At 37.5% G+C, this 13,580-nt stretch overlaps 1 protein-coding gene across 1 annotated transcript; it reads left to right on the forward strand.

Moving 5' to 3' along the window:
* The first annotated feature begins 2,930 nt into the window (after positions 1-2,930).
* Positions 2,931-7,851, forward strand: snrpd1 (small nuclear ribonucleoprotein D1 polypeptide). Its single transcript, XM_086280458.1, has 4 exons — positions 2,931-3,067; positions 3,626-3,702; positions 5,616-5,807; positions 7,613-7,851. The coding sequence occupies exons 1-4, from the start codon at positions 3,054-3,056 to the stop codon at positions 7,687-7,689; spliced, it is 360 nt and encodes a 119-aa protein (XP_086136584.1). The 5' UTR covers positions 2,931-3,053; the 3' UTR covers positions 7,690-7,851.
* Positions 7,852-13,580: the final 5,729 nt, after the last annotated feature.

A 13,580-nucleotide genomic window follows, 5' to 3' on the forward strand; every position in this document is an offset into this window, starting at 1 on the left:
GTGTTTTTCTGCCACTTTGGCTAGTGCACCAGATCTCACGTAGCACACAAAATACAGTGGGTATTAAATGAGGTAATGCATCAACCAATCAAATTAATCTGAGAATAATGATATCCAGTATTTAACCTCCTCAGATCATTCATACTTGCTTTGATTTTAAAAAAACTACAAATATCACGGAGGAAATAATTTGGCATTTTAAGCTGAAGACTGACTTCAGAATGATCCTTTACTTTATTAAACCTGATAAATAAAATACAGTCAAAAGGTTTAAAGTGCTTCAAACAAGTCGTCCAATCAAAATTATTAAATGTTAAACCAATTAAAAGAGTAAACAGTTAGCAGATGGTAAACTAAGATATGCTTTATCACTTTGGATTATACACAATGTGTTTTAAAGTTTGACTTTACCCTGCAGCACATTTAAACAAGCTGATTTTTCATAAAAAGCGAGATTTCAGCCACTTTCACAAGTTTTGTCTTCACAGAAGCTGTTGTAAACGGTGTTTATACGACTGTAAAATAAATGAGAATATATTGTTAAAACGCTGCTGCACTGATTCATGAATCTGTTTATTGTTTGGTGCTCGTGTGAGCTGGTTCTTTGAGTCGTGCGGTTTCTGAGCCAAAGCAGGCATAACAAATACTGTAAATGTGAGCACATTTTATGGTTTTATGTAACTTTTTATCATATCTTTTCCACTACTTATAGCACCCTGCAGTGTGCTCTAATCGATGGGACGTGGGTTTGGGTTTCTGCTGTATTTGATTCTTTTTATTCCTTTAATTATAGAGAAGATGTTTCTTTCTGTTGAGACCAGAGTTGTTGGATCTGTGTGCCTTTTTCTTTGTTTTGTTTTGTTCTGATTGTATTTATCTGTTGCTATTTATTAGTGTCATTGCTTTTTAAACATGCTTCTTAATGAAAGATGATGATGATGATGATGATGATGATGATGATGATGATGATGATGATAACACTTTAATACACTGATTTTGTTTAGTCCCCCCCCCCCCCCCCCACCCCCCCACCCCCACGGGTGAGTCGCAGCGCCCACATTTTCAGCCCTGAATGAAAAACCTCTTTGAGCCTCTCTGAAGGAATCCGCTGCTTTTCCACGATGATCAAAAAACACTTTATGTGAATGTTGAACTTTGATTTGACGCCGCCTTGGAAATGTAACTGCTGGGATGTCATCAAGCCTCAAATCTTTAAACTTTATTGCCCAAATACAATGTTTACAAGGGAACTAAACACTGCCTGCTGTGATGAGGACTGATTTGGTGCTCTGGGGAGTGAAATGAGAATAAATGTGGGGATTTTAAATGTCCTTTGATGGCATGCCAAACAAATACAAAGACACCCTTTGTAAAACTCAAACTGACTCACTTAAAACTGATTTTTAAGCATTTTCTGAAACCTGAAGTGATAAAGTGAGAACTGTGAAGGTAGCTGGCTCATAGCATTGCACGAAGCCCGCTGAGATGTGAGGGCAGTTGTGACATTTCAGGCTCCGCTCCCTGAGGATGGAGGGGATTCACGTCAGTGTTTGGGCACACGCTGCGTCTTTGTTTTGCAGAAACATGCTGCCGAATGTCGGATGTTTGGTGGGGCTGCGGAGGGACAGCGGCTAAATATTCCCTTTTTTTTTTTTTTTTTTTTTTTTTTTTTGTGTGTGTGTGTGTGTGTGGCATCGATGGCGTCACGCAAGCGGTTGCATTAGTGTTTATGATTTAATGCTCCCTCATCTGACATCTTCAGAGTTTAAGAGATTGAAATTGCACTCTCACAGATTATACTTGATACATTCCCAGCTGGTCAAAAGAAAGGGTTTGATGTGTGGCCAAAACTAAAAATGAAAGTGTCAGTGCAAAGTTTACTCTCAATAAAAAGAACTGAAAGTGCACTGCAGTGACATTTTTATTTTTTTGTTTTAGTGCTTTGATTTCTGAGCTTCCATCAGCAAGAAAAGGGAACATGTTCCCTGATTAGTCTCCTATTTATCGTAATGTACATGGTAGACTGACGTCTTTTCACTTCATGTTGCTGTCAAGTCCACAACAGCTCTTAGCATGTACATGGAAATGATAAGTAAACCCATTATCTTTAGGTTTAGACTGCATTTATTTAAAAAACTTAACACAGCTGCACATCAGGAGAACAGAAGTGTTAGATTTTTGTTTTTATTACTTTTTTTTTAAATTGATTTGGGGTTTGGGAAGGCTTTCCTTATTTTAATTTGTTTTCATTGTGTAAAATGTTCAGTTTGATTAGTTTCACGATTTATTTCTGTAATCTGTCAGGAGGAAAATTTTTAGATATGCAGCTATTACAGCACAAATCCAATGCGGCATCTCAGCCTCACTAAGTACGACCAAACTGCCAAAGACTTAAACAAGACACAGCACTGTGCAAAAGACTTGAGTCACCCCTTGCTGTCTTTATATTTTGCTTTTAAGCAGCCAAACTTCTTGATCTCTGTTCTTGAGGCTTTCTGAAGGTCTTTCAGTTTTTATTTACAGCTCAGGAATGCATCTGGCTCTTCAGTTCATACACCTACTGGTCAGTCTTATCAGAAATCTTTTTCACTGGAAGGATGTCTGTCAAGAAGATCCATTTTCCTAGCAAAGTAGAAAGGATATCTCAAGACGTTTGCACTATATTGTAGCGTTTTCTGATTATTTGTTATTTAGTTTACACACAGTAAGTTTTTACTGTCGTTATAGTTTACTAATGTTGACACTTTGACAACATATATTATAATAAAATGTATATACGCATTCCTTCTATTAAATATTTTCTTTAAAGTTCAATAAATCCAAATATTTGTTAGATTCGGAGCATAAGTTCAAAACGCTGTTTATTCTTCCACCAGTAGGCGGCAGTATTGTCGTGCAGCGTGTCTTCTTCTTCATCGCCGTCGCTCCTTTAATGACGTCGTAAGTGCGCGAGTCAAACGTAATTGTTACCACAGCGGCCTGTGTGTGTTTTCACCCGATCGCTGCAATTTTTCTCTTTGGTGGAGGATTTGTCTCTACAGTCCATCACCATCATGAAACTAGTCAGGTAAGCGGAGTCTGGAATGCGCCATTTAACGAACGAGTGAACGTGGGATGATGAAGTGAAGGCGTTGCGGCTGGATGGGTTTAGATAGAAAGCGGAGAAGAGGAGGATAAGATATGAGCGGGAAGCGTCGGGCCGAATGAATGGAGGCTGTCCGGAGTTAGAGTGATCGCATTCACAGTTAAACTACACCTGTAGTGTTAACTCATGCTCGGTAGTTGGAATTAGCTGCATGCATCGACGATTTTTAAACGTACTTTGGTTCGTGGACGTTAGCAGACTCGTAGGTCCGGCCTCGGTTAAGCTGCTACTCAGCGAACGAAATAAACGTAGCCTAAATGTGTAGTAGCAGGAGCATAAAGCTAGTCCAGTATTTATTTTAGTTATGGCGGTTAACTCTGGAGGGTTTCAGCGGGTTTTCATAAGGTCGTCTCACTCCAGGGGTGGTTTTGTTTTGCAGGTGAAAGCTATGCAGCTAGTAGCTAGCTTGAGGCTAGTTTTTGGTTCATTTCCAGGCTGAACTCAAACATAGATGTTCATCTTCTTCCACGATGCCCACAGGTTTTTGATGAAGCTCAGCCATGAGACTGTTACCATCGAGCTGAAGAACGGCACTCAGGTCCACGGCACCATCACAGGTAAGACTCAGCTGGAGGTGATTTATTAAACAGGTATTAAACAGGTGTTGGGCTCACCTCCTTACCGCTTTCATTAGTTGTGCTGCCACTCTAAGCCAATTCATTCCGCTAAGAATGCTGTAGTTCAGGCGTTTCAAAGTAATGCTCAGAATTTTAATGTAACGGTGGCCAGTAAGGCTCATTTTCAAGCCAGCACCCAATTCTTCCTAAAGCTAGAGTCCTGTGGAAATGCTGGGAAATGTTTATATATAGCTCACTTAAATATAAATATAAACGAAGTATGCAGGTCCCAGGTTTGCAATTAATAATTTTAAAGATCAATAAACTCCTTTTAGCTGAATGCAACTTTCCCAGCTCCCTCTGTTGGTAAATACAGTGAGCATCATAAAAAGTGAAGTTTGTTCCATAGTCTTCATATGCTTGTGTATTCCCTTTAATGTCCCAGTGATACTTCAGTGAGAAAACACTATCAAGTCCTCCTGTGCATTGTACTTTTTCACTGCTGTTTTTTTAATTTCTTAATAAAAGAATAATCATAGCATCAGTATAAGGATTTACAAATGTCAGTGAATTCCTGGAGGGAGATTGTAGAAATTATCAAAATGGAAGAGGGGGAATGGTCAAAGGAGGAAGTGGAAAAACACAGTTTAAAAAAAAAAAAAATAAATCTAACCTCAGTAAAGAGATGTAACCGAAGATATTTTATTTGTTTCTATCAGCTGGCACTGCGTATGAAACGTTGGGACATGACTGCACTGTAATTAACACATACTGCACCACACACAGCATAAATGTTGTAGGACCTAGAAAGATTTCCCGCAGAACTCTCAGATAAAACGGTTAGCTTTTGGTTACTCAGTGTACTGTGTGACATGTCTATTAAATGTGCTCCAGTGCAGCCCTCCATAATCCAAACTGCACAGTGGTCAACATAGCTGATGCTGTGTGGGTTCCAACAGGGAAGGAAGTAACAGCGGCGTTCACCAGGAATGGGAGAAACACAACAAAGTAGTGATGTGCAAATGAAGCAGAGAACCAGTACTGACCCACTTGAAAGTGGGTTCATTCATTCACAGCTTTATTTCAGTGACATCTAGTGGTGGAATAGGAGTCAGCAAAACAATGTGTTGATAATCGTGCTGATTGTAAGGAGGGTTTGTGTGAATGATATAAATACAATTTTGCAAAGGCAGTCAGTTGATTCTGTAAACGTATCTAATAGTTGGAAGAAGGCGTGCTCTGCGAAGCTCAGTGTGTGCTGGGATGGTAGGGTGTGAGATTATACTTTCCACAGTTTTGACACTTCAGGTGTTTATGTCATAACTTCGCCCTTCTCCACGGTCGGCTGGTTGATCATCAGCACATGTGGCCCACAGACACCCTTCTTTGACACATCCCCCATCTGACAAGACACTCTGCAGGTATATGAGCTGTCCACGGAAAACCAACACACCACGTCTGAACCATAATTTCAGCATTAGTCTAAACCGTGTCAGTGATGACAGTCTTCGCTTCTACCTTCACAGCCACTGGATAAAAGACAGACTTTAGACAAGTGCTTGTATGATGTACAATGATGAGGGACGTGAGAAGGGCTGACAAAAAATGCAGTGCAGAACACAGAAAGTGGGCATCTGAGCCGAAAGACTTAAAACTGCATTTTTTTTTCTTTATCTGCTTGTCAGACCAACTGAGCCAAAAACATAAGGCAGCAGTTACATTGCAGGTAAAATAATAATAATGTTCATATAGTAGAGTTTAGTTGTAGTTGTCCACACTGGAGCACACAGGTGGAGGATGGAAGTCAGAACAGTCGGGAACAGATGTTTTTACACTCATTTGGACTCACTCAGAGTCTTACTTCCATCTACTGTATTCAGTTTTCAGATTTTTCTTTCCTTTCCTTTCCGTAGGTGTCGACGTGAGCATGAACACCCACCTGAAGGCGGTGAAAATGACCCTGAAAAACCGGGAACCCACTCAGCTGGAGTCGCTGAGTATCCGTGGCAACAACATCCGCTATTTTATCCTGCCGGACAGCCTCCCGTTGGACACCTTGTTGGTCGACATCGAGCCAAAGATCAAGTCCAAGAAGCGAGAAGCAGGTGAGGAAGTGTTTGCTGTGCACCTGGCTCTTTTTGTTGTCTTTAAAGGCTTGTTTTTTGTACCCACAGGCTGGTTTATAAATGTCACTTCCCAACACTTTTTACATGAATGTGGACAAAGGGTCAGGCACGTGAACCAGTATCCGTACGGCAGCTTTTCATGTCCTTTGGAAAAGTTAAATCTGGAAGCTTTGTGCAGAAAAGCAAACGAGGGCTGTGGGTGTGGGAGCGTAGCGGCCTTATGCACGATCGCTGTGTTTGATGTTTACAGTTCTTCCATACCGCTGCTGAAGCTGTGGTGTGTTTTGTTTGTTTTTGTGTTTTTTTTCCCCTGAGTTGTGTAAGCATATAGGAACACATTGTAGCTATTCATGCGCATCTAAAGTGTGAGCATAAATGAAAACAGTGCTGCGCTGACGTCACAGTTGGTGCGAGCAATGACTGGTGCGTCTATCGTAACAATAACATAAAATGCCTCAGAAGCATTTCCACTGATGTCCTCTGTCACGTCTGAAGCTCTCACTCACCCACAACCTGTTTCCAGCAGGTTTTTAATTGCTCGCAGCTCTTTCTGCGTCTTTTTAAAATCTGTTTAGTGCAAATTGTACTATCAGATTTTTTTTAGTCCCTCTGCCTGGTCTCTTCCACATCAACATGTGGTTAAACAGCCCACTTAGAAATCACTTGGGTGCTCAGGGTTGTTTCAGTGATCACATTTGTTCACTTCTGCAGTATTAAAATTATATTTTCAGGGCCTGTGTTTTTTAAATTTGTATATAGGAAGTTTTTCAGAGTTGATGCAGTTTTAAATTGTGGTATCTAAGTGATCTTTAATAGGGCTGTTTGTACTCGGGCCTGTTGTACACTCTGTCCTGCTGTAGTTACGGGAGCATGAAGCCCAGAAAATGTCAGATACAGGCTGTTATACGGTCACCTTAAGAAATGGAAATTGATTCGTGCTGAGTTATCGCTGGTGTGCGTTTCAGCAGGGTTTGTGTGAGTTTGTCTTCACAGCATGAGATGACCAGACACAAAGTTGATACTGATAAACTTATAAAATTAGATTGGAGATATAAGGATGATTGATTTATTGGGGGTTAAACACCAAACACCGGTCAGTATGGCTGAGTTTATACTCACCACAGACATGTGGCCTTTATTCAGTCTCTAATATCTTCCATTTACCACACTAAACAATAGAGGTGGGAATCACCATACATCCCACGATATGATATTATCACAATATTTAACTCACGATACGATATTATTCTTGCTCAGAAAAAGGATCAACATGCTCTGAAGTCAGAGTCCACAAAAACTTTTTTTGTAACAAAATATCGATTTCTGCTGTCCCTGTATCGATACATTATTAGAAAACAAAATATCACGATGCTACACAGTATCGATTTTTTCCCCCCACCCCTACTAAACAACATACATGTGCATCTTTAAACATGTGACAGAAAACTGGTTCTCCTGGTTTTGTTCTTCATATTTACTCCTCGTACTGTACTTTCGAGCCATGCAACAGTGTTTAGTCGCAATGTGAGACCCTGAAATGATGCTGCTGCTCAAAGAAATGTTACTCCTGTTCAAAGCAATGTGTTTACACTTTCTTTTAAATATATTAAACATTACTAAAACCAGAAGTAAATCAGGATAAATGCTCAGATTTAAATTGAATAGGGTAGCACAGATTCGATTTTTAAACTGCGCATAGAACAGCCTGCCTTATGTTTATAGTAACATAGCAACTCAACACATGTAGGTGAATGTTTGTGACAAATCTGTTGCTCTCCTCTCAGTGGCTGGACGGGGGCGAGGCAGAGGACGAGGACGTGGCAGAGGAAGAGGAAGAGGACGGGGTGGACCAAGGAGATGATCCAAAGGCCTTAAAGCTGCATCTCACCATCCACTGTTTGTACAGGAATTCTTTTTTTTTTTTTTCCCCACAATTTGCTCAAAGGAAACCGTTTGTGAATTTCAGTGTGTTTTTCATTATTTTGTACATTAAAAATGTTCCTCATTAAGAGGATAAACTTGACTCCAGTGCATTATTACAATACCTGTGTGACAGGGGTTCAGGTTAAACTTTTGTTCTTTATTTACAAGGTTGAATAAAGTTTCTTTGTTAATGATCATGATTTTAACAGAAAATGAATTTGAAGCGCTCAAAACGCAACAGGTTATGTTGTGAGAGGGGTCAAAATCTGAAGAATGTTATTATAAAATAGCACACAGTCTTACACTTTGTCTAATTTATGTTAAATAAAAAAGGATCTAAAACTTTGATCTTCAGCTGCCAATACTAGAATAGAATAGAATTCGACTTTATTGTCATTGCACATGTCACAGGTACAAGGCAACGAAATGCAGTTTGCATCCATCCAGAAGTGCTTTAGCCATGATATAGATATATTACAATATATATTAGCAATAACATAGATATGTGAGTATATTACAGAAATGGGTCTATTATGGTATGTTATAATGTACACGGTATGATGTATGTTATGAATATGCTATAAGTATGTACAGGCTATGAACAGGATATAAATATGGAAAACTACAGAAATATGAGATATACAGAAGTGTGAACTGTGCAGGTTATAAAGTTGTAATTTAAAAATTATCGTATTGTACAGAAAGATTATTTATACAGTAGTGCAGTTAAGATAAGTGAGATATGTGGATAATTTCTACAGAGGCTATATAAAGTGCTAGTGGTTGTGAGTGGTGGTTCAGTCCATGTTATTGTGTGTATGCGGGTACAGTTCATTGTGTGTGTAGGTGGTAATAATAATGAAAGTAAAAATACATTTAGGTACACATATGGAGGCTAAGCTCTTAACATTAAGTAATATCAGCAAACATTTTGGGTTGGTGTCCGCAATTATGAATAAAATGGAAGTGAATTTTATTTAGTTTTAGAAATAAAAAACTGAAACCAAATTCCAAAGTACCTGAAGGTGCAATACTGCTGTTGGGCGCTAGGGTCGGTTCCACCGGAAAAGCATAAAATTTAAGGGAAGCATATTTCCAAGAGCACCTGGCTGCAGCCAAAAAAGCTATATTTAAACCATAGCAGATAGTTAAATACTGTATTTTTATAAGCTTAGTCACTCAGGGTTTTTACTGTTCTACTACCTAAATTGTGCAGCACCCGGTCCCCTTATTCTATAGATATATTCTTAGCTGTAGAGGTTTAGAACTTACTTTTTCTCTTTCTTTTTTCTAATAACTTTGTCTTTTTCACTTGTTTCTCTTAATACCAGGAGTTTAGGACAAACCTGTAAACGCAAAGCTTTGTTTTTGTTTGCCAAACAATTTAAAACAGATTTTTGCTTTTTCCAAGAGAGTCATTCCACACCTGCTGATACAAATTTTTGGAAATCACAATGGGGTAATGAAGTCTGTCCCATGGCTCTGAGCGTTCTGCTGGAGTTGCCACGCTTAAAAATTATTTTTCTGGGGATGTGTTACACTCTGACTGTGACACCTTAGGACACTACCTCTGCTCAATAATCAGACACAATAACAGTACTTTCATTGCAGTAAATATATATGGTTACAATAATAAAACTGAAAATGATAAATTACTTGACTCCTTAGAAGAAAGAATTCATTTCTGGCTCTCCAAATACCCAAATTCAGTCCTCTTAATTGGTGGAGACTTTAACATTGCTTTAGACAATACGGTTGATAGGTGGCCTCCAGGGCAGCAGTCTTCATACAGTGCAAACTTAAAAAATTTTATGGGAAAATTTAATCTTGTGGATATTTGGAGAGAAAAATTTCCAGATGATAGACTCTTTACTTGGAGCAATAAGACAGGATCCAGGCAATCACGTATTGACTTTTGGCTTGTTTCTGACTGTATTGATAAAGATAATATTACCATTAATGTACTTGCCACCCCCCTCACTGATCATAGAGCAATTCACATTAACGTCCAAATGTTTACACTGGATAATATACCTCATAAATTCTCTTATTGGAAGTTAAATAATTCTTTACTAAAAGATAAAATGGTTAACATGCAGATTAATAAATTAATTGTTTATTATTGGAACAAAGCTAACAGACAGAAGTCCTTTTGTACCAATTGGGAACTTTTTAAATTTGAAGCATGCAAATTCTTGAGAAGATACGGGAGTCAAATTGCTAAATTAAGGAAAGCTGAAGAACAAGTAGTAATAAGCAGAATTGCCTCTTATTACCAGAAGTCCCCAGAAGAAATCTCAGAGGAAGATAAATTAAGTTTACTAGAACTTCAAAATAAATTGGACGATTTATATCGACGCAAGGCTGAGGGTGCTTTTATAAGATCCAGAAAGAGGTGGCTGGAGGAGGGCGAACAAAATTCTGCTTACTTTTTCAGACTTGAAAAATACAGATCAAAAACAAACTCTATTCATCAACTAAATATTAATAGCATTGTCTCTGACAATCCTAGAGAAATTTCACATTTCTGTGCCGAATTCTATACTAAACTATACAACTCAAAATATAATGAGGCTGTCTCAACAGGATTTTTCAATAATATTAAAAACCTAAAATCTATTGTTGTGGAAGACAGAAGTTATTGTGACAGCCCTCTGACTGTGGAGGAAGTTTGTAATTCCATTTCTGCACTTAAGGCCAATAAATCTCTGCACAGACTGCAGAGTTTTATAAATCATTTTCTAATCTCCTGGCTCTGTTTTTACTGCAGGTTTTTACAGAAAGTATAGAGAATAACACCCTCCCTCCTTCTCTTACTCAAGGTCTCATAACACTTATTCCAAAACCAAACAAAGACTTACTTTTTATTGATAATTGGAGACCCATCTCCCTGCTCAATAATGACTATAAGGTTATGGCTTCAATACTTGCTAACAGAATTAAAGAGGTCTTGGAAACAATTATTGATGAGACACAATCAGGCTTTATGAGAAACAGACACATTTCTAATAACATTAGACTGGTTTTGGATTTACTTGATTACTCTGATCTGGTACCTGACAATAGCTTCATTCTCTTCCTGGATTTTTATAAGGCTTTTGATACAATTGAACATCAATTTATCTTCCACTGTTTGGAAAAATTTGGCTTTGGCAAGTTTTTCTGTAAAGCTGTCAAAACCTTATACACAAATGGCAATAGTTCTATTAAAATGATTAATGGCTCCACCCCGAGATTTGACCTGAAACGTGCTATTCGCCAAGGATGTCCTATTTCACCATATTTATTTTTACTTTGCACACAAATTCTTGCAACTAATATTACTCTCCTTACATCTGGATAAGAAAATTAGTAAAGATATTGACCGTATGCTCTTTAATTTTATATGGAAAAACCGTACGCATTATATTAGAAAAACTGTTGTGATGAATAAGTACGAATCAGGTGGGCTTAACGTCTTAGACCTTTCTACTTTAAATAACACTTTCAAGATTAATTGGGCTAAACATTTTCTTAAAAACCCTACCTCTATCTGGAACTTTATACCATATTATATTTTCTCTCGTTTTGGTGGCTTTAATTTTATTTTAAATTGTAATTACAATGTTGAGAAACTCCCTGTAAAGCTTTCATCCTTCCATAAGCAGGTCCTCTTAGCGTGGACCCTCATTTATAAACACAACTTCTCACCTCACAAATACCTTATCTGGAACAACAGAGATATTTTATATAAAAATAAATCACTTTTCCTGGAAACTTGGGTCCAAAATGGGATCCTATTGGTGGCTCAGCTGGTTAGTAAAGAGGGACAACTACTTACTTACAACGACTTTATTGCACTATATAATTTTCCAATTAGTGTTCAGGAATTCTCAATGGTGCTTGGTGCCATACCCTCAGGGACTTTAATGTTATATAAAAACACTGACAGCTTGATCTCTACCTCAGTCACTCTCCCTGATCCAGCTGAGTCACCAATAGGAAAAATCTGCTTTTCACAGGAACTTGGTAACAGCAATAAGAGAATACGTAGTTTATTCCAAGAAGATAGTCTCTCTCCCATATATAATATCTTATTGGAACCGATTTGTTCCAGATATCAAGTGGAAGACAGTCTGGATGGTCCCCCATAAATATTTGATTGTAAATAAGGTGAAAGAAGTCTCATTTAAAATTCTACATAAATGTTATCCAGCCAGTCACTACATGGTAAAATTTAAAAGGGACATAAATACTAATTGTACTTTCTGTGGGGATCATCCAGAAACTGTGACACATCTTTTTTGGTACTGTTCTTTTACACAGAGATTCTGGAAGGAATTTAGCAGGTTTGTTATTGTCCATATTTTAAGGGAGTTTTCTTTACGATGGGAAAATGTTTTATTCTGTTTCTTTAAGTTCCCCAAGAAGTATGATAAATGTTTTTTATGATAAAGTTGTTAATACTTTTAGCTACATTTTTTATCCATAAATGTAAGTTTACTAACAAAACACCATATTTCTGTCATTATTTTAAGGATGTGGAAATGTACATACAATCAATATCAGACTCCACCAACAAAAAGGCTCTCAAAACAATATATGTATGTGAATTTTTGTGTGTATTCTTATAATTGTTACCTTTTTCTTTTACTCTTGGCTTTTTGTGTTCATGTTCTGTTGTTTTGTATACTTCATCTGTTCTGTGGAGGTCACGTGCTTCCGGCTACTGTGGAGGTCACGTGTATCCGGTTACTGTGGAGCTCCACAGTGGCTGCAGCCAGATGCTCTTGACACTCCTTAAACCAGGTGTTTCTGTCTGGATTTGATAATAGTTGAGCCAATTATAATCTGCAAATAAATAACAAAGAATTTCAAAACATTACTAAGGCTATCCCTCAAAACATTCTATGTACAGCATATAATCTTTTTCAAAACCCTGACTATAGATCCCCTGACCTCTCTGAACTCTTGGTAAATGGGCATAACATTACAGCTAACAGTCTAAAAACCTCCCAAATTAGGGAATTATTTACTAATGTTTTTTTCCCTTATAGATCCAATCCAAATTCCATCTCACATCTGTTCTCCGGTGATCAAAAGAAAGAGATCAGAAAAAATTACCTAAAACTTCCCATTCCTCCCAAAGCTAAGGAGGTCCAATACAAAATCCCTTCTGGTATTTACCCTTCCAAAGAATTTCTCAGATGTCGCTTTGCTATTGATAATAATTCTTGCTCTTTTTGTGATGGGGATATTGAATCAACAGAACATTTATTTTATAATTGTATTTTCTGTAAAGCCCTGTGGAACGATGTGCACTACTGGCTCTTTCCAAAGATTCCAAACTTACTTGAATTTTCTAAAAATGATATTATCTTTGGTTCTCTAAGAAAAGAAAAGAAGCTTGAAAATGTTCTAAATGTAATAATTATTATGGGAAAATTCTTCATTCACAAATGTCGTTTTCTGAAAATAAAGCCGTCCTTTTTTACTTTTCACAAAGAACTCTGCCTCTTCCTCTCATCTGTTAAATTTATGGACAACAAGCTCTGGTTCTGAATCATGTGATTATTGAACTAGATCTGCTAGAAATCCCCTAAGGTATAACGTTTTTTGTTTTTTTGTTTATTTGTTTTTTTTGTTTTTTTATTCTGTTTTTATTTATTTATTTATTTGTTGTTGTTTGTACTTCCTGTTCATTATCTATCTTCTATATGTTGGAATTCAGCCTGTTCTGATACTATTTCGTGTTGGGAAAATAGAATCTTTGTAGAGATTGCCATAATTGTTGTACATTTCTGTGAAAATAAATAAATAAATTTGATAATAGTTGACCTTTGACCCATT

Source organism: Aulonocara sp. 'chitande type north' Nkhata Bay, linkage group LG22 (genome assembly GCF_057382095.1).
Source record: "Aulonocara sp. 'chitande type north' Nkhata Bay isolate Kocher_YH1m ecotype deep benthic linkage group LG22, A_spYH_male_GT1.1, whole genome shotgun sequence".
NCBI lineage: Eukaryota > Metazoa > Chordata > Actinopteri > Cichliformes > Cichlidae > Aulonocara > Aulonocara sp. 'chitande type north' Nkhata Bay.